The sequence below is a fragment of the Bos indicus x Bos taurus genome, chromosome 8, assembly GCF_003369695.1.
Source record: "Bos indicus x Bos taurus breed Angus x Brahman F1 hybrid chromosome 8, Bos_hybrid_MaternalHap_v2.0, whole genome shotgun sequence".
In the NCBI taxonomy this organism is placed as follows: Eukaryota; Metazoa; Chordata; class Mammalia; order Artiodactyla; family Bovidae; genus Bos; species Bos indicus x Bos taurus.
In genome coordinates, this window is record NC_040083.1 from 60,276,671 (window position 1) to 60,298,912 (window position 22,242).

Consider the following 22,242-nt stretch of genomic DNA (forward strand, 5'->3'; position numbering starts at 1 on the left):
CAAAATAAATAAATAAAATTATATTTTTTATAGTGAAATTTTGAAAATTGCTGGCCATCAACTTTTCAAATATATGTAGGGTTATGAGAGCCCTGAAAGTAAAAGTGTCACAAACGTTTATTGAGAACTGCCTCTGTGCAGAGCAACGGAAAGCTGAGATGTGGAGCTGAGGAAGATCTCACCTCTGGTTTTTAGGAACTTAGAATCTAGTACATGCCACCAAGCCACATTAATAGATCACCTTCCCAACAGAAGCACTAGGAACAAAAGTAACAAATTTTCTTTCACTGCCCAGTATAATTATTATTTGTTCTGGATAAAATGGAATGTCTAAGGATCCATTTTTACACCAAGAACTGTGATCAGAGTCTCCACGACCAGTATGAAATGAATAAATGTGACATAATGGACTTAAACTATACCAGGAGTTTTTAAGTTGCATAAAGTGCAATGTAAAACAAGATAAAACTTTTTATTTACACAGTGGACTCTCAGAGAGTAATGAAAACAAATGGACTACATTGAAATGTGTCAATATTAATAAACATCTAAAATATAATGTTAGATGACAACAGTATATTCTAAAAAGATACAATAGGGCACCATCTAAAAATATGTAAAACATTACTATATGTTGTTTACTGATCTATAGTAAAATTATACAGCAACTCAAGAAAGTAGTTACCTCTGAAGGAGGAGGGAAGGGAAAGGAAAAGAGGGCTTAGAGGGTTTCTGTTGTCTATGTAAACATTTTTTTAAAAATTGTTTAAGTAGAGATCTGAAACAAACATGGTAACATATTAATATGTATTAAATCTTGAGGATTGGTGCAGGGTGTCATGTTGTCTTCTGTCCTTTTCAGCATATATAAAATATTGTATGGAAAACGAGAAATCTTTTAAATGAACAATGAAGATGCACTGTCCACAGTCCTTAAAGCCTAAAGCTCAGAAAGCAGATAGACTGGATATTTACATTCATTTCACTCAATTCCATGAGAGTAACCAGAGCTACTAAAACATAGATACTGGTATGAAAATAAGACTTCACCTCAAACTCACTGGCAATCTGAGAAACCTACATTCTCTCAAGACTATTATAAATACTGACAAAAAGGTGAGCGACCCTTTCCAGGAAAATAAATACTGTGGTCCCGTTTAACTATCGAAAAAGACACTTGGCTCAAGCAGTTTCTGAGCAGAAGCGAAATGAAAGTTGCTCAGTTGAGTAACTTTGCAACTATAGTCCATGGAATTTTCCAGGCCAGTAATCCTGGAGTGGGTAGCCTTTCCCTTCTCCAGGGGATCTTCCCAACCCAGGGATCGAACCCAGATCTCCCATATTGCAGGCAGATTCTTTACCAGCTGAGCCACAAGGGAAGCCCTTCTGAGCAGAGGAAACCATCAAAGTAAACAATTGCCAAGCACATGTTAAGAACTTTACAAGCATTAACTCACTTCATCCTCACAGCCCTATCTTATTATGTCCTGTTTTACAAATGGACATACCTCAGTGAAAACCAATTTACCTGCCCCAAATCATAGCTAATAACTGCCAAAACCAAACACCAAATCAGCGCTCAAGATAGTCCTCATATCCAGTGTTTGCCTGTCCATTTCATAAGCACTCATGAGTGCGAACCTTCCTGCCAGGCACCGCGTGAGTCAAGGGCACATATGATGAGTCCCTCTCTTCGCTCAGTGCAGACCGGATGAGGCTCACAAGAATCAGGAGAGGTCTATCTTGAAGTGGTCTGAAATTCAGAACTATCTTGAGCTATGCTAGGGTGTGACTCCTTCCAGAGCTTCCACAGTCGACTCGAACAGTTATCTCTAAATGCCAAGCTGTACCCTACGCCTCTTCTCCATCAGGATTAAAAAAAAAAAAAAAACTTTCGTGCTCTAACAATTTTACAAGTGTGCTGGGGCGCGCGGTGGGGGGTGGGGGGGTGGGGATAGTGAAATAAATGCATATCAAGCTTCCAAGGAAGCTCAGACTCAGAGTACAGTCAGGGTTAGGCACAGACCTTCAAGATCATCTTTCGTCCGACACTTTACATCCCAGGGCCACTCATCTTTACGGAGCTCCCTGCCTTCTCCTGCACATCTCCGTGAGCAGCTGCTCGCTGTCTTTCAGGATAGCCGGAGGAACAGAGTGCAGCCGGCCTTCCTCTGAGACCCCGAGCCCCACTCCGGGGTTACTCACCCGGGGTCCGCACTCAAAACTGCTGCACCAGCCAACAGCTGAGCCCACAACTGGACTAAGGAGCGGACCTGGCGTGCAGGCCCACGGGAGATAGCGAGGCCCGGGCCTGGGGCGGACCTACGGCGTGATGAGGTGCGGAGCCGCCGGCCGGGGATCTGAGGCCTCCGGGTGGAGGCCGAAAGAGGAAGGCCCTGGGGCCCGACAGGTGGCGTTCCCCGAGCCCGCGACCCCTCCCCCGAGTCCCTGGCGGCACGCAGGTCTCACCAGTAGCGGGTCCGCTGTTTCTCCCGCGTCGCCGCCGCCAGACCTCGCGGGTGAGAACTGAGGGCCGAGCTGGAACGCAGGCCGGCGCGAGACAGCCCCTTCGGCTTCCGCCACTCTGCACCGAGAGCGATGACTCGCCTCTACCCGCTCCTGGCGCACCCCGCGCGCCCTGCACGCCCACCCGAGCGCCAAATCGGCCGACGCGCCCTACGTCAGCGGCGAGGAATTCTGCGATTGGCTGAGCGAGGAGGACGGGCCGGGGCGGCGCCTTCCGTGGACGTGGCGTAGCCCCCAGGCGACAGCTCTTGTTCTCAGTCGGTGTTCCCGCCCCTGGACAGCTTCTCCGCCTGTTAAGTGAAAGTTCGGAACCCGAGCGCCTCACGGGTAGTTGTTTTGGCCTTGAGCCCTAGAGGCAATGTCTCAGGCCTTCTCACGCAGTCATTTCACAGGCAGGACCAAAACAATACGGTCGTGTGGCGGTCCACCCAGAGCCGTCTCCCGAGTGAAGCTGTGCCCCTCCAGAACCGCGTCTACTAGAAGGATCTGTGGATGCTGATGACCAGGGCAAAGAGGAGACCTGCTGATCCTTATGATGCGCGGAACCCCCAGGCCGTCCTGCCCCAGAGACTTACAGAGAGGAACATAGAGGTGGCAGAGAAAGTGGCGGGAAAGGGCTCACACAGCTCCTGATGAACACTTTCTAATGATTGTTTCAAACTCCTTAGTCACCACTGACAAGCTTTGAGTTGGTGATACAGTATATTAAAATATTTTTACAGCTAGTAAATAATTTACCACAAGTGAAACTAAACAGCTTAATGATTCATTGTCAGTTCTTGCTAAAGTGAATTTCAAGCCCAATAAACTTTTGCACTTAATTTATTTCAGTTAATGATGCTCTAATTTACAGAATATATGTGAACCGTTAGTTCTCCTGCAGCTAGCTTGATGTCACCAAGAGGTCACATCAGCCACAAAAGGACAGATATTAGGGGATTTCCTTCCTGCAAGGAAGTACCAGCAGATTTCTTTTTTAAATATCACTTTTGCTATTCTGTGGAAAATGGACTGGTTGAAAGTTGAGAATTGTGGTAGTGAAAAAAAAAATCTCTGAAAGGATACACACACACACATATACACACAAAACCCATACCACTAATTGCATTTGGCAGAGCTGGGAAGAGATAAACTTTTCACTGAATTTATTTTTATAATATCTTTTGTATTGTGTAGTATATACACGCATTCCATATTAAAGAAAAGAAAATTGATGGTAAAAAAAAATGGTGGCAGTGAAACTCGATTGAAGTGGTTGGATATGATATTTAGTTTGGAAGTAGAATTGATGAAACTTAATTATGAATTAGGTATGAAAGGACGGGGCTTCCCAGGTGGCTCAGTGGTAAAGAACCCGCCTGCCAATGTAGGAGATGTAAGAGACATGGTTCGATCCCTGGGAAGATCCCCTGAAGAAGGGCGTGGCAACCCACTCCAGTATTCTTGCCTGAAAAATTCCATGGACAGAGGAGCCTGGCGAGCAACAGTCCATAGGGTCACAAAGAGTTGGACATGACTGAAGTGACTTAGTACACATGCAAGGATGACAGAGAAAACGAAGGTTGACTTCCAGATGTCTGGTATTGGTAATTGGGTGATTGGTGCCATTTACCAAGATGAAAAGCTGGGGGAGTAGTCAGGTTTAGGGATTTAAAAGTAAAGGTGTAATTTGTGATGTGTTAGATTTGAGATGCCTACGAGACAGCCACATGAAACTATTATAAAGGCAATAAGATATATGAATCTAGGGCTTCCCTGGTGGCTCAGTGGTAAAGAATCTGCCTGCCAATGCAGGATACACAAGTTCGATCCCTGGTCCAAGAAGATCTCACATGCCAAGGAGCAGCTAAGCCCAAGTACCACAATTATTGAGCTTGTGCTCTAGAGCCCGGGAGTTGCAAATACTGAAACTCATGTGCACCTAGATCCCATGCTCCACGAGAGAAACCACCACAATGAGAAGCTCCCACTCCCTGCAACTGGAGAAAAGCCTGCACAGCAACGAATACCTAGCACAGCCAAAAATAAATTACATATACAAAAGATATATGAATCTGAACACACAGATTCACTGGACTCTAGATGAACTCTACTGCTGCTATAACAAATTACACAAAACTTAGTAGCTTAAAAATATATTATCTTCCAATCTGGAGGTTAGAAGTCTGAAATGGGTTTTTGAGGGGCTAAAATAAAAGAAGCAGGATAGATATCATCATCACAAGAAAAAAATTTATAACTATGTGTCATGATCAGTGTTAACTAGATTTATCATGGTGATCATTTCACAAGATTCTTGTGTTTTACACCTGAACCTAATGTAAAGTTATATGTCAAATATACCTCAATTTAAAAAAAAGGGTATCAGTAGCTTTGTCTTCCTTAGGCTGCAGGGAAGAATCTGTATCTTTGCCTTTTCCAATTTCTAGAGGCTTCCTTCAGACTTCCCTGGTGGGGCTCAGTGGTAAAGAATTCGCCTGCCAATGCACAAGACATGGGTTCAATCCCTGGGTTGGGAAGATCCCCTGGAGAAGGAAAAGGCAACCCTCTCCATTATTCTTGCCTGGGAAATTCCATGGACAGAGGACCCTGGCGGGCTACAATCCATGGGGGTCGAAAAAGAGTTGAACAGAACTTAGCGACTAAACAACAACAGCCTAACAGAAGGCAAAGACCTAACAGAAGCAGAAGAGATTAAGAAGAGGTGGCAAAAATACACAGAAGAGCTGTACGAAAAGGTCTTAATGACCAGGATAACCATGATAGTGTGATCACTCACCTAGAGCCAGATATCCTGGAGTATGAAATCAAGTGGGCCTTGCTGCTGTTGCTGCTAAGTCACTTCAGTCGTGTCTGACTCTGTGCGACCCCATAGACGGCAGCCCACCAGGCTCCGCCTTAGGAGGCATTAATACGAACAAAGCTAGTGGAGGAGATGGAATTCCAGCTGAGCTATTTCAGATCCTAAAAGATGATGTTATTAAAGTGCTGCAGTCAATATGCCAGCAAATTTGGAAAACTCAGCAATGGGCACAGGATTGGAAAAGGTCAGTTTTTATTCCAGTCCCAAATAAGGGCAGTGCCAAAGAATGTTCAAACCACTGCACAACTGCGCTTATTTCACATGCTAGCAAGGTAATGCTTAAATCCTTCAAGCTAGGCTTTGACAGCACATGAACTGAGAACTTCCAGTTGTACAAGCTGGATTTAGAAAAGGCAGAGGAACCAGAGGTCAAATTGCCAACATTTGTTGGATCATTAAAGAAATAAAGGAATTCCAGAAAAACATCTACTTCTGCTTCATTGACTACGCTAAAGCCCTTGACTGTGTGGATCACAACAAACTGTGGAAAATTCTTCAAGAGATGGGAATACCAGACCACCTTATCTGTCTCCTGAGAAACCTGTATGCAGATCAAGAAGCAAGTTAGAACCAGACATGGAAAAACGGACTGGTTCAAAGTTGGGAAAGGAGTACATCAGGGTTGTATATTGTCACCCTGTTTATTTAACATATGCAGAGTACATCATGAGAAATGATGGGCTGGATGAAGCTCAAGCTGGAATTAAGATTGCTGGGAGAAATATCAAGAACCTCAGATATGCAGATAGTAGTAGATAATACGCAGGTAGTACCATCCTAATGGCAGAAAGCGGAAGAGGAACTGAAGGGCCTCTTGATGCTTAAAACTCAGCGTTCAAAAACTAAGATCATTGTTGCATCCAGTCCTATCACTTCATGGCAAAAAGATGGGGGAAAAATGGAAACAGTGACAGACCTGACTTTCCTGGGCTCCAAAATCACTGTGGATGGTGACTGCAGCCTTGAAAGTAAAAGATGCTTGCTCCTTGGAAAGAAAGATATGACAAACCTAGACAGCATATTAAAAAGCAGAGATATCACTTTGCCAAGAAAGGTCTGCATAGTCAAAGCTGTGTTTTTTCCAGTAGTCATGTATGGATATGAGAGTGGGACCATAAAGAAGGCTGAGCACTGAAGAACTGATGCTTTTGAATTGTGCTGGAGAAGACCCTATCCAGAACAGTTTTCTTTTCTTGAATAAAAAATAATATCAAAACAGTGTTAATGTTCAGTTTTTATCTGGCGGCTTATTACATGGATGTGTTTAGTTTGTAAAATTTCATATTGTACACTTAAAATATGTGCACTTTTTGTGTTTATATTGTAAGTACAATATGTTTCTGAAATAATGCTTAAGATGATAGCTGGGGAAAATGTAACTAGAAATATAAATACTTGTAGTAATAGGAAATATAATTTTGACAATTTATACACTTATTAAGCCACTCATAGATTTTGTGGTTTTTTGACCAATATTGAGAATTTTATAGTTTCATATATAGTTGAATAGTTCTGTGTTCATAGAATCATTTAACCCTAAATTATCCCTTTTTAGGATTTTCTTCTATGTTCTCTTGAGATGAAGTTGCAGCAAGAAGCTGTAGGAAGCATTTTCTCTTGGGTTTTTAAGATCACTTTTCTATGGGTAAAGATGACCATTCTGGATTTCTGGGTCTCTGCTATAGGGGAGCATTATCTTTTCTAATACTTAGTATTTTCATTTTCTGCGGATAAATACCCAGAAGTGGAATTTCTGGATGGTATGGTAGTTTTAATTTTTTGAGAAACCTCCTTACCGTTTTCTATAGTGGCTATGTCAGTTTATATTCTCACCAACAATACACAAAGTTTCTTTTTTCTCCAAGTCCTCACCAACAGCTGTTATTTGTTATCTTTTTGACAGCACATGCTAACCATTTTGACAGATGTGAGGTGATATTTTATTGTGGTTTTGATTTTAATTTCCTTGATGATTGGTGACATTCAGCATCTTTTCACATGCTTGTTGGCCATCTGTATGTCTTCTTTGGAAAAATGTCCATTTAGGATCTCTTGCCATTTAAAAATTGTCTTTTGATGTTGAGTTGTATGAGTTCGTTATGTGTTTGGGGCATTAATTGCTTATTGCATGTATCACTTGAAAATATGTTCTCCCTTTCAGGAGGCGGCCTTTTAATTTTGTTGATAGTTTCCTTCACTGTGCGAAACTTTATAGTTTGATGTAGTGCCACTTGTTTATTTTGGCTTTTGTTGCTCTTGCCTGAGGAGATCAGATCAGATCAGATCAGATCAGTCGCTCAGTCGTGTCCGACTCTTTGCGACCCCATGAATCGCAGCACGCCAGGCCTCCCTGTCCATCACCAACTCCCAGAGTTCACTGAGACTCACGTCCATCGAGTCAGTGATGCCATCCAGCCATCTCATCCTCTGTTGTGAGGAGATACATCCAAAAAAAAATCGCTAAAGTCAGTGTCAAAGAGTGTAGTGCCTATTTTCTTTCCAGAGTTTATGGTTTCAGGTCTTACGTTTAAGTCTTTAATCTACCCTGAAGTGGCGCTGGCCTGCTAACAGATGGGCCTGGTCTTGACATGGCTGGCAGTGGTCCGTGTGACCCCAGCGTGGGTCAGCCCATCGGTGTGTGGGGCTTGGGCCCAGGGCTCCCAGGGCTGGCGCCCATCCACTAGTGGATGAGGCCAGGTCCTGCTGCTCCTGGAGTTGGTGTTAGCCTGCTGGTCTGTGCACCAGGTCCTGACACAGCTGGCTGCGGGGTCTTGGTGTTCATGGAGCTGGTGTCTACCAGAGGTGGGTGAGGCCTCTTTCCAAGACTAGTGTCAACCCACAGGTGGAGCTGTGTCCTGGGATCCCTGACTGAGGGGCTGAAGGTTCTGTAGCTGATGTAGACACACTAGGTGGGTGGGGCTGCGTCCTGGGCCATCTGGTAGGTGAGGGTGTGTCCTGGCGCAAGGCTGGAGCCTCAAGGAGTCCTTTCTGCTAGGGGGTGAGGTCAAGACCCTGCCCATCTGGGGCACCTGGCCTCAGGCATCCCTGGACTGCTGCTGACTGGCTGGTGGGCAAGTAGTTTCCAGCACTAATAAGCTACAGGGAAGACTCTAAAGTGGTGCTTGCCAGCGCCAGTGCCCTCCTGGTAGGTTGACCTCCCTGAAATGGCTGCATCTATGTCCCTGGGGTGAGTTTCAGTTGCCTCCTGCCTCTACAAGAGGCTCTCCAAGATCAGCAAGTGGGTTTGCTCCAGGCTCTTTCCAATGACTGCTTCTGCCATGCATCTTGGAGTGTGTGAGATTTTGTGTGTGCCCTTTAAGAGTGGAGTCTCTATTTCCCATAACTCTCTGGGTCTCCCTAAAGAAAGTGCCACTGGCCTTCAAAGTAAAATGTTCTGGGGGCTGGTCTCCCCATTACAGGATCCCTGGGGTGGGAAGCCCAATGCAGGGCTTGGACCCCCTGATTTTGGGGGAGAACCTCTGCAACTGTAATTATCCTCCCAGTTGTGCATCACTTACCTGGGTGACATGAGTCTTGACTAACCGCATCTCCTCCCCTCCTCCCCTCCTCACTGTGGTTCCTTCTTTGTAACTTTAGCTTTTAGAAGACCTTTTTTGTTAGTCCTCAGGGTGCTCTTCGGAGAAGGCAATGGCACCCCACTCCAGTACTCTTACCTAGAAAATCCCATGGACGGAGGAGCCTGGAAGGCTGCAGTCCATGGGGTCGCTAAGAGTCGGACACGACTGAGCGACTTCCTTTTCACTTTTCACTTTCATGCATTGGAGAGGGAAATGGCAACCCACTCCAGTGTTCTTGCCTGGAGAATCCCAGGGATGGGGGAGCCTGGTGGGCTTCCGTCTATGGGGTCGCACAGAGTCGTACATGAATGAAGTGATTCAGCAGCAGCAGCAGGGTGCTCTTATGGATACTTTGTCTGTTCAGTTCAGTTCAGTCGCTCAGTCGTGTCCAACTCTTTGCGACCCCATGAATCACAGCACACCAGGCCTCCCTGTCCATCACCAACTCCCAGAGTTTACTCAGACTCAAGTCCATCGAGTCAGTGATGCCATCCAGCCATCTGATCCTCTGGCGTCCCCTTCTCCTCCTGCCCCCAATCCCTCCCAGCATCAGAGTCTTTTCCAATGAGTCAGCTCTTTACATCAGGTGGCCAAAATACTGGAGTTTCAGCTTCAGCATCATTCCTTCCAAAGAAATCCCAGGGCTGACCTCCTTCAGAATGGACGGGTTGGATCTCCCTGCAGTCCAAGGGACTCTCAAGAGTCTTCTCCAACACCACAGTTCAAAAGCATCAATTCTTCAGCACTCAGCCTTCTTCACAGTCCAACTCTCACATCCATACATGACCACAGGAAAAACCATAGCCTTGACTAGATGGACCTTTGTTGGCAAAGTAATGTCTCTGCTTTTGAATATGCTATCTAGGTTGGTCATAACCTTCCTTCCAAGGAGTAAGCGTCTTAATTTCATGGCTGCAGTCACCATCTGCAGTGATTTTGGAGCCCAAAAAATAAAGTCTGACACTGTTTCCACTGTTTCCCCATCTATTTCCCATGAAGTGATGGGACCGGATGCCATGATCTTCATTTTCTGTATGTTGAGCTTTAAGCCAACTTTTTCACTCTCCTCTTTCACTTTCATCAAGAGGCTTTTTAGTTCCTCTTCACTTTCTGCCATAAGGGTGGTGTCATCTGCATATCTGAGGTTATTGATATTTCTCCCGGCAATCTTGATTCCAGCTTGTGTTTCTTCCAGTCCAGCGTTTCTCATGATGAACTCTGCATATAAGTTAAACAAGCAGGGTGACAATATACAGCCTTGACGTACTCCTTTTCCTATTTGGAAACAGCCTGTTGTTCCATGTCCAGTTCTAACTGTTGCATCCTGACCTGCATACAGATTTCTCAAGAGGCAGGTCAGGTGGTCTGTTATTCCCATCTCTTTCAGAATTTTCCACAGTTTATTGTGATCCACACAGTCAAAGGCTTTGACATAGTCAATAAAGCAGAAATAGATGTTTTTCTGGAACTCTCTTGCTTTTTTGATGATCCAGCAGATGTTGGCAATTTGATCTCTGGTTCCTCTGCCTTTTCTAAAACCAGCTTGAACATCTGGAAGTTTACGGTTCACATATTGCTGAAGCCTGGCTTGGAGAATTTTGAGCATTACTTTGTCTGTAAATAATTGCAATTTTGGTGTGCCTCTGGGAGGAGGTGAACACCAGGTCTTCCTGCTCCATCTTCTTGGCCACTCCTCAAGTCATTATGTTTTGTTTGGTTTGATTTCCTTTGGTTTTAATCTGAGGGCTCTACAAACTGCAAAAAAAGTACTGATGGCTTTGTAATGTAATAAAATCAGAGTTTTAAAAATTTAGCAAACATTTCTTGCAAACAAAGCAAGGCAGTTACCTTGATACTCTTGGCAAATCACTGAAGGTGTATGTTTGTTCCTTTTGAGCCTAAAGTACATTCCAGATGATGGCTAAAGCCAGGTGGTCATTTTAAAGAAGAAATGAAGCAGACAAACCTCTCTGTTTCTTTCTTGATTCTTCAGTTTTACAGGTAGTTGTTTTTCACAAGCTTGGGGCTATTGAACTTTCTCATGTTTTCACCTAACGTTAGATGGATGAGCTACTGGTTCTCCGGGTTCTCAGATGTTTCCAAAGCACACCCATTTTGTTATGGGTGACTCCAGCCCTTCTTAGTGAGAAACTATAGAATTACTCCATAAACAGAATTTAGTATTCAGGGCACAATTAGATCACCAAAGAATCCTTGAGAGATCATCTAATTCAGCCTTCTCATTAACAGAAGAGATCTCTCTACAGCATCCCTGACAGATGTTCATCTGGCACTTTGGGCACATTTATCCTAACAGGGACTTGTATTGCTCTTTAACTTGGTGACTTAATGATACAGTGCTCTACCTCTACCCACCTCTACCTCTACTCTACCTTAATGATAAAGCCTCTCTGCCCACATGTTAGTAGCCTGCTATTCTGAACACTTTATGTTCACTCAGTACCCCTAACCATCTTAAGATGTAGACTCTATCACCTCTATTTCATAGATAGAAAGACTGAAGCACAGAAGGAAAAATTCCTTAAGGTCAAACAGCTATTAAGCAGAAAAGCCCAGCCCTTGATCCCACATACTCGACCTACATTTCCTCTCTGTACTGGAGAACCCACATACATCATGACAGAAAACTGTCTTCAGGGTGATCTTAATTGTCAATTTTTGGGTAAGTTGTTAAGAATTCACATAACTACTATACAGCCCATATCTCTCTGAATTACACATAATGGTCTTAGAAAATTTTTAAAGATATCTTTAAAATCAACATATATGCCTGGACATTCTTCTGATGTGCTTCAAAAAGGAGAATGAGATCAGTTTGGCATAATTAAAAAAATAAACTTATTAAAATACAACAAAGAAAGTTGCACATAACAAGCATGTGTTGAATTTTGGGTTTTCATGAACTGAACACACTTGGATAACTACCACTAAGATAAAGACAAAAAGTACCAGTATCCATGGGCTGCCTAACCAAGAGCTGCCTATCCATGACCCATGACAGAACCTGGAACCAAAGCTGTGCTTAGTAATAGATACAATGGTAATTAAGGAAGCATGTTAAACTGACTCTCTGAAGCATTTAGACTGTGGAATATAAAGAAGATTGGTCAGTCAAGGAATGGGAGCACAGATACATTACGAGAGGTTGAACAGGAGGGCCATAGGGCAAGAATACAGTCTCTGACTTGCCTTGGATCCTAAATAACTCTCTGACTTCAAACTATGTGTATCCTTAAAATAAATCCTCTTTTTCTTAAGGTTCCCTATTCCTTGGAGTCAGAAGATACTAACACCAAACTCCAAGACTTAGTCCAATGGAAAAAAAAACTGTGGTGTCTTCCACGTGGGTTTTTTGGGGGGAGGGGGGAGGGTGGGTGGGATGTGTGTGGAAAAGAGGTGGAAATGGTGACATGAACTTGCCATTCCTGCTCTTGGCCCGTATCATGAAGAAATCGACCTCAGATGGGAAAAGCTGAGCAATTAATCACCATATTATCTGGATGTTTCTGTTTAATAAATATCCTTGCCTTAGCTGTTCCCTCTACCCCACTCTGTATTTCAGCCATGACCTTTTAATTGTCAGAGTCTCCTGAGTATATAAAGAGATAAAGCACACCTTACAAAGAAGTATCACTGCATAAGCCAGATTGCTTACAGCCTAACCAAGTCAGGTGGGTACCTCCTCACAAGAGAGAATTACTTCTGTGACACTGATGAGGCTTCACTATATAGAGGAGAAAGCACTTCTTTTCCTCTTGGGAAAGTCATGTGAGGGTTGTTTATACTGGCTGAAAATAATTCAGTAACAATGTGAACGAACTGTATGGGTCAACTTCAGGTTTGTAAGAGCATGAGACTATAAGATATGCTTACAAACATCCTGATTAAAATATTTGTGACAAGAAGAGGAGCCTTTTTCAGGTTCATATTTGGGGATAATATCATCACTGTTCACATCCCCAGTTACTAATCATGTCAGCCAATTAGCTTTTTAGAGTGCCTGCCATGGTGAGCCATGCCTGTGCTAGTTTTCCCAATTATAGAAGAAAAGTACAAATAAATACAATGACCATGTGTGTGTTTTTGTGAAATATTGCCCTTCATTGGACAATTTCATAATGTATTTTTGTGGGCTATGAAAGTATCATATTTTGCACTAATAAATACTTTTGTTTCTTATCTGTCTTGCTAGGGCAATGAGCTAAGCCAGAGAGAGCTCAGTCATCCCTGACCAGCAGGATCCAGAAAGCTGAACTGGCACAGTTATTCCAGCTGAACTGGAAAAGTGTTAGAAACTAGTTGGTTTTTAACTTTGATCCTGTTATAAAAAGTTGGATTAACAAAATTACATTCCTAAATAACTGCTCATCAAAGAGTAATGTGGGAAGTATGTTCTTTTGGACTTTAAAGGATCTCCTAAGGAATAAACCTTCAGAAAAATCTCATGATTTCTTCACAACAGCTGAGGAACCAGCCCAGGTATATGTCCAGAACCTCTGGAGCTGACGAACAGCCCACAGTTAGTACTTGGCATCCAGCTAAGGATGAAGGTGCAGGCCCACATGGACGTTCCTTTGGATGCCACTGTGGGCTTCTTCATACCTGTGTGAATACTTAGAGGTGTGCATGCTCAGTCATGTCCAACTGTTTGTGACCCTCATAGACTGTAGCCCGCCATGCTCCTCTGTCCATGGAATTCTCCAGGCAGGAATACTGGAGTGGGTTGCCATTTCCTCCTCCAGGGGATCTTCCTGACCCAGGGATCGAACCAATGTCTCCTGCATCTCCTACATTGGCAGGCAGATTCTTTACCACTGTGTCACCAGGGAAGCCCAGACTGTGAATACTTAAGACACACTCAAATATACATGGTGAACGACAATAAATTCTAAGCGTGAAAAGAAGACCTCAATCTCTCCTCATGTTTTCCATGCTCCTACTCTGGATCTAAGTCAAACTTTCAAATGATTTCTGTTTTTTTTCTCCTACCCTCCTTTCTGTCCTGAAATGTGGGCACTCCCTTGCAATGACACCTTTTCTCACTGGTCTTCTACACACTTGGTCTTTCAGAATGTCATTCACTCTCAGCTTTCCATCCCAACTATGACTTGTATGTAGGTAATTCCTTGGATAATACTCTGGCCTGATCTTTCTTCCTAGTTCTAAGCCAATATCTTCAACTGTCTGCTAGATATTTCCTCACCTCCAACTCTACATAAAATTTAGTTTGGTTTTTTACTTCTTGACTTTGCCACTTCTTTTAATGGTAACAATTTGTCACTTTCATTCAGACTCAAAACAATGGAATCTTATTTTAACCTCCTCTGACTTTTAATATCCAAATTCTTCAAGATTTTTTCTTTTTTGCATCTACTCTTCTCATTCCTTTCATTATCACCTTAGTTCAGATCGTTATCTTATGTTCTTAATTCTGAGATGCCAGCATTTTTATAATTTTATATACCTAAAATTGTATAATCAGTGTAGACATTTAATGTAGAGCTTTTTATTACAAAAACCCATTATTCAATAGTGTCTTAGAATAAAAAACTATGACATCTCAGACCTAGATTACTGTGCTACTGCTCTTTCAGCCTGAATTCCCTTTCTTTTCTAATCTGTCCTGCACACTACTGCCTGATTAATCTGCTTAAAAGACTGCATTCACTATGTCCGGTGGTTAAGACTCTGTGCTTCCACTGCAGGCACAGATTCATCCATTGCCAGGGAATTAGGTGTGACCAAAAAAAAAACCAACAACTTCAGTGGTACCCATTCTCTGCTAGGTAAAGTATGTAGGTATGCCGAGGGGTCGAGTACACATTGAAGGGACCCCACAATCACACCCTGACCTCTTCCTGTCCTTATCAATATAATTCCCCTACCCAGATTCTTCTGCCCTGAACACATCCTCTTCTGCCTCTGTTTGTGTCATTTCCCATAATTAGAAGGTTATTCCTCCTGCTACGTATGCCCTACTCAGACTGCAAGTTCTATCTCTGTTGTAAATGTAACCTGAACACTCTATCCCCAAATACTCTTGTCTTCCTCCAAATTCTGTAGGACTTGTCTTGATCCCACAGCCATCCAGGATGATCCACTTTCCTGCCACCATGTTTCACATATATTATTATTATACTAATACTAATATTATGCTAATATTATATTAGCATTATACTAATTATAATTAGTTATACTAATTAATTAGTACATCGATCAGTTAATTATACTAATATTATACTAATATATTATTAGTTATCTAGTATCTTTGAATGTCTGTATATATGTATGTTGTTGCTGTTCAGTTGCTAAGTCATGTCCAACTCTTTGCAACCCCAAGCATGCCAGGCTTACTTGTCCTTCACTATCTCCTGGAGTTTGCTCAAACTCATGTCCATTGAGTCAGTGGTATATTTATGAGTGTAAAGCAATTAATTTGACATTTTATAATGAACCTAGGAAAAATCAGTCACATTAGTTGCCTCATTCTATGTCTTATTTCTCTCATCAAATTACAAATTCTTTGACATTATTTCTATTAGATATACTTGTTTCCCTTGAATTGTGATTTATTTAAGAAATACAGTCTAATAAGCACTGAGTTCAATGCAGGATCACATCTCTTAACGAAGGTCATGGCCACCTCTATTCTTTTCTCTATGGCTGGTCCTAATCACTTATATTCAACTTCTCCCATTCTGCCCTCTTCCAGCACCCAAGCTAATGATCTTAGTAGAACAATACTATTGCTCAGGCTTTAGTGTAAATCAAATGTAAAGGAACATGGTGAGTTAAAGAACAAGGAGAAACTTAGCAGTGTTAGAAGGTGGATGTGAGGAGGCAGAAAGTCTTGAGATGCAGCTAAGATGTGGGGCAAGGCTGAGTCAGCAGGTTAGGCTGGGTCAGCCAAGATGTAGGGCAGGGCTTGTTAGCATGATGTCATGCCAAGCAGGTCAGACCTTCTTTCTCATCAGTGGAACTGGGAGGTTTTTTTAATTAGCCAGCTATGTCACGGAGGGACCTGATCAGATTTACTTCATTAGAATTGTGGGAGATGGATAGGGAAGAGGAGGAAGAACTAGGAGAGGGTAGGCCAGTTAAGAACACTATTTTAGTACGGTAGTGGTGGTGGTGGGACTGAAAAGCAAGAGAATGGAGTCAAAAGAATGTAGAGATTTTCAGCCCATTGAGCCAACTGTTCTCTTTTCCCCATGGGGGCCTAGTGTGCAAGGGCTGCAAACAGCAGCCTCCTTAGTGTTGGAAGCCTGTAGCCTGTGCAGGTTGCCCTAAGGTATTTTGGAGACAGCCCTTTCCAGTAGACATTTATGATTGACATGCTGTCCCCAATCTAGGTTCCAGACACGTGTGTGTAGTGCCTTTGGAAAGCCCCAGGGCAGAGTGGCCAGGGTCCACATTGGCCAAATCATAATGTCCAAGTTGCAGAACAAGGTGTACATGATCAAGGCCCTGTGCTGTGCTTAGTCACATAGTCATGTCCAACTGGGAGAAGGCAATGGCAACCCACTCCAGTACTCTTGCCTGGAAAATCTCATGGACAGAGGGGCCTGGTAGGCTATAGTCCATGGGGTTGCGAAGAGCCATACACAACTGAGCACTTTAACTTTTCATTTTCATGCATTGGAGAAGGAAATGGCAACCCACTCCAGTATTCTTGCCTGGAGAATCCCAGGGACAGAGGAGCCTGGTGGGCTGCCGTCTATGGTATCACACAGAGTCAGACATGACTGACGTGACTTAGCAGCAGCATGTTCAACTCTTTGCAACCCCATGGACTGTAGCCCTCCAGGCTCCTCTGTCCATGGGGATTCTCCAGGCAAGAATACCGGAGGGGGTTGCTATGCCCTCCTCCAGGGGATCTTTCCAATCCAGGGATCAAACCCAGGTCTTCCACATTGCAGGTAGATTCTTTACTGTCTGATCCACCAGGGAAGCCCAACTGAGGCCCTACACAGGGCCAAATTCAAGTTCCTGGGCTGCCAGGAGACTTGCATCTCCAAGAAGTAGGGATTTACTTAGTTTAATGTGGATGAATTTGAAAACATGGTGGCAGAAAAGCGGCTCGTCTTGGATGACTGTGGGGTCAAATACATTCCTAATCGTGACCCTCTGGACAAATAGCGGGCCTGCACTCATGAGAACTTTGACACTATTCCCTCCTTACTCACGCCCACCAATAAATCATACTTTCCTGTCCAAAAAAAAGAATGTGAGGAAAAAATGAATGTAACTTGATGGCAGAGATGAGATGGAAAAGATGCCAATGGAAAAGAATGAATGACACAGGTTTCCACTTTTAGCAATGGGGTAGCTGGCAGTGCTTGTCCCTGAAGTAGAGAAGCAGGTTGGGGATGGACTGGAGTAAGTGAGAAGACAATGAGATCTGATCTGGATATGTTGAATTTGTGATTGAGGACCTGAAGCAAGAGATGGGTTGGAGAGACAGACCTGTGATAGGCATAACTCACCCAATAAAATGTGTATCTGTCTTGAAATACACTGTTCACTCTTAGCCTAATGCAGCCAACTACATTTCTTGCCCTACCTGTTTCACCAGATTTTTATTATGTTCCTGGCTCCCAGTTTGTTATACTTTTACTCTTGGCCAGTTCAGAACTCTTTCTGTAATATTTTATATAGAGTAGTTACATAAGTCTTAAATAGACTCTTCGACATTGTTTAATTGCATGAGGAGTAAAGTTCCGTGGAAACCCAGTTTATTGCACCTTATGTTACAATAAACGGTGGTGTTTCCTGGCCAGGTTCCCTCTTTTCCAGCTCACTTCATCCAACTGCCCATTGCACAAAATCTTCTCTGCCCTCCACCTTCTATTCTCTTAACCCCTTCTTTACACTTATGGTCACAGCTCTATCTTTTTTTGTTGTGGTTGTTAATCAGTTTATTTGACTGTGCTGAGCATTAGTTGCGGCACACGGGCTCTTCAGCCCTCGTTGCAGCATGCGGGATCTGTATTTGTGGGATGCGGGATCTACTTCCCTGACCAGAGATGGAACCCATGCCCCCTGCATTGGGAACTCAGAGTTTTAGCCATTGAAACACAAGGGAAGTCCCCACTGCTTTATTCTCAAAGCTTTCTTCTTCCTGAGCTTCATGATATCTCCTGATTTGCCACCCACCTCCAATTTCTCTGTCTGCTATATGTCACCAAACCCCTACTTAAAGGTTCCTAGGCTTCCCTATTTAGCCTTCCTTTCATCTCATTTTAGTGCACGATGTGATCTCATCTACTTGCGGGGCTTAAAAAACAACCATTAACATTATTTCTAAATCTGAACTTGTGGCCCAGCCTTCTCAGTCCAAATCCAAATATCCAACTCCTTTTAGGATACCTTTTTCCGCATGTGTTCCATGGGCATTTCAATTCAGTTTGCCGCAGTGAAGTTTTCCTCTTCCCCCACACCTGGCCTTTCTCCATTCTAATTTTCAGTGGTGGTAGTCACCCTCCCAGTAACCTGGGAGCTGCTCCTGACTTCTCTTTTCTTTCTCAAACTCAGTCTGCCATGAAATCCTACCCATTTTACAGTTTACATGAGCATTTTCCTAGATGAGAATACAGTGTGGTTGAAGATAATAAGGAGGGATTGAGACTAGCCCTGACAGGAGAAGTTCTGTTGAGAAGTATTGGAAAACATGGTTGGACTATCAAGTGGGAGAGTGACTTGAAAGCGGCCATACTCCATGTGAAATTTCACAGCTGATGTGGTGGTAGAACAACCAAACATTAGGCAGATAGATGAAATGGTCATTTCAAAGTGAATTTTAAAAAAGCAGTCACTTGAAAAATAGGAGTAACTTTGTAACCAGAGACAACCATTTCTCACATTTCATTGATGACATGAGGAAAAAAAAAAACCTACAAAGTTCCAACTAGAAGATCAGAAAATCTGACCCTGAATTTAAATGGAAGTGCTATTAAAAAATAATAAATTCTCATTGAAGAAGATAAATTGAAATTAGGCATTAGTGATATAACTAGTAGACTGTGTTGAAAATAATTGTAAGAATGACATAATTTGATTGAAAGGTGCTTATAAATCAATTCCTTAGCTATAAATGATCTTTAAATTGAATATATATAGACATATTTTTTAATAAATCACCAAACTGAATTGTGATGATGATTTTCTGAAACATCTGCATTTCCATATTTCTCAGTAAAAATTTGAGGCTAAATAAGCTATGTTATAATATAGCATATGATATGATATATATTATATATAGATAAACATAAGTAATTTCCATTTAATTTGGCTCAGATACTAATTAAATTAAAAAATGTACTTCCCTCACCAGTATAGTCAGTCAATAGGTAAATAGCTGGGAGAAAAAGTACTACAAGTCAGGCAGCTCTATATACCATGTTTCAAAAGCAAAGGAAAAAATAAAAGTAATTGCAGTAAACACTGCACTTATGGGAAAAAACTACATTTATGAAGCAGATGTTTCAAAAAGTAAAAGCTTACCCTCTTTATGTGAGGAAAGCATCAGGAATCTTATGGAAATATTTCATTTTCGGTTTTTTGTTTAGAATTGTTAAGAGGCTGTGAGTTTCAACACAGGAACTTAGAGACATCTAGCAACCAAAGAATTACTGCTACCAGGAGTCAGCAGTTAAAAAAAAAAAAAAATGACATTAGAAAAACTTCTAGGTGTGATAGATTTAAAACCAAAGCTTTTCCTCTTCCTCCTGACCATTTTCTCCTTTTTTTCCCTGATTGCATTTTCAATGATAAAATTCTATCAAATCGCTAAGTTACTTACATGGGGGCCTGGAAAGCCCAAGGCATGGTGAGGATACACGTTAATTTCCATCCCGGAGCTCTGTATCTGGTGTCTGAATCAGTGAGCAGAGCAGCCGTTTGTTCTCTTGGTTTAACTACCACAGAGCAGTCATAAATAGCCGTCTGAATTTCAAACTAAATCTTGAGCTCCGCCTCTCTGAAAAGGAAGAAAAAAAAAAAAAATGTGACTCTCAACTCTTCCTGTCTGCCTGGACAGTAGCTTAGAAGTAGGACAGTCAGTGTCTGAGTGTTAGTTTCCTGTTTTGGATGCACTATTCTATCTGATGATTTTATTTTCCACTAGAAAAATTTTCTTCCTCTGAGTTTCTTAAAGGTGGAAACAAAAATCTACGATCAAAATCTCAATAGTGTTCTTCATATTGGTTCACACACAGGCAAAACATTTACTGATGTATTGTTTAGAGCAAAGAAGGAAAATAAAGAGATTAAACAAGAGAATTTAAGGTTCCTTCACAGTCACAGGCCTCAAGATACTTAAAACCCTTAGTCTCCTGAGACTGAAGGAAAATCAGTACCACTGCACTTTATCTAAGCTGCATCAGGACTGAAAACTGTTGATACATTTTATAAGGGAGGAATCTTATATTTTGGGGGCTCAGGGACCCCCCCATAGCCAGATTGGTGGCAAGGGATATAAGCTGATGATTTATTTTGATTTCACTGGTGTATGTTCATTTGAACACATCACCGTCCTAGCCTTATCTACCACATAACTGTACATTCTACTTAAGGAAAGCTAAGATTAGAAGTAATCTATTTGGGGGAATTTCCTGGTGGTCTGGAGCTTTCACTGTGGGGGCTTGGGGTTCTATCCCTGGTTGAGAAGGTAAGATCCTGCAAGCTGCACAGCCAAAAAAAAATAATCAGTTTTTAAGAAGAGAACAGTCTATACTGCTGTTTTTAAAAATGAATGAATGGAGTGGGGGAGCATATGGCTGAGCACAGGCTAGCACATTTACTGAACTATCACAGGCGGGCACAAACTGAGAAGTGAAGTTGACTTAAAGAATAGTACATAAAATCTAACTATGTATGAAAAGAATGATACCAAACGACCAAATGTTGATCTCTGGACTGTGAGGGTGATCCAGCTTTAGAGGTCTTTTGATATGATCTGTTACATTAACAAAAGAGAAAAATTACAAAAATTAGATTTTGAAAAAGTGTTTGCTCCACCTGTTTCCAATTTAAAAAAATGGAAACCAAGAGAAAAGCTCTTTTTGTCATGTAGGATATCTGGAAACTTCCTTAACTCATTAAAGTACAACAACCAAAATCCAGAGCAAGCATCACATGTGACGGTGAAACACAAAACCTCTTATGCTCCTGCCACTTCCCAGTGAAGGTCCCACTTCCCAAGACATCATATTTGGGGGGAGTTCAACATGTCAGTTTGGGGGGCACAAATGTTTAGTTCATAACAATGCCTCTCACGATGGGGCCCCTTTACTCAGACCATCAAGATGACTGCAGGAGTGAAATAAACATTATGACAGGGTTAGGCTGAGGGAGGCTGGAGCTGAAATTCCCAGGTATTCTCCGTCTACCTCTGGGTGGCAATCATTCTCAAGGGAGGCAGTTCCATACCCCAAAGGGATGTATTACAAAATGTGTATGGGGGGGATAATCTTTATTTGTCACAATGAGCAACAGATGCTTTTAGTTTTACTGGATAATAACTTTTTTGCAATGTCAGAAATTGTCCTGCACGATAAAAATTTCTTCTGCCCCAAATGATGGGATTCCTTGATGGCTCAGCAGGTAAAGAATCTGCCTTCAATGCAGGAGATGCAAGAGTTGCAGGTTCGACTCCTGGGTCAGGAAGAACCCCTGGAGGAGAAAATGGCAACCCACTCCAGTATTCTTGCCTGGAAAATCCCATGGACAGAAGAGCCTGGCGGACTAGGGTTGCAAAGAGTCAGACGCGACTGAGCACAATAGCAAATGATGGGAATATTCCTACTAAGAAATTCCAGTGAAATATTTACATGTAGAAAGCTTATGGAATTTATAATTACATAAAAAATAATAGAATTGTCTCCTGCAATTTGGTTGGGAAGTTCAGGAGTGTTAGGCATCATGGATTCCCCTCCAGGCACAGAAATTCCTAGTTAATCATTACATATCAGTATTTATGGACTCTGAAGCAAACCATGGTCTGGTCCTGAAGCAGTGCTGCAACCGGAGAAACCAGCTGGACCACCAAAGAGTAATTCTAAAATAACTCAAAAATTTTCTTACATTTCCCAAATACGATGAAGGGTATTCATAACCCTCAGCAGCATTTTCTGATTAATGTCCACTCTTCATTCCCATTCATCTCTTCACATCCAGTTTGCTTTTTCTCACATAAAAACTCTGTTTTAAAAAGTCCTCTCCCTTCTTTTCTAGTCTCTATCAGTAAAGCCCAGC

General features: G+C 42.3%; 1 protein-coding gene and 1 non-coding gene across 3 annotated transcripts in view; one reads left to right on the forward strand and one right to left on the reverse strand.

Annotated features, from left to right (window-relative positions):
- Positions 1-19,892, reverse strand: part of GNE (glucosamine (UDP-N-acetyl)-2-epimerase/N-acetylmannosamine kinase) — a 60,242-nt gene extending 40,350 nt beyond the window's left edge. Inside the window, exon 1 of one of the 2 annotated variants that reach the window (XM_027549652.1) lies at positions 19,790-19,892. In XM_027549652.1, the coding sequence (XP_027405453.1) occupies positions 19,790-19,840 (51 nt within the window). In that variant the 5' untranslated portion in view covers positions 19,841-19,892. Of the gene's footprint in view, positions 1-2,469; positions 2,688-19,789 lie in introns of those variants that run through there. The other variant, XM_027549653.1, reaches the window with a different exon arrangement.
- On the forward strand, positions 16,165-16,296 carry LOC113897950. The gene has a single exon (XR_003512466.1). It is a non-coding gene; the product is annotated as a small nucleolar RNA SNORA70 (small nucleolar RNA).
- Positions 19,893-22,242: the final 2,350 nt, after the last annotated feature.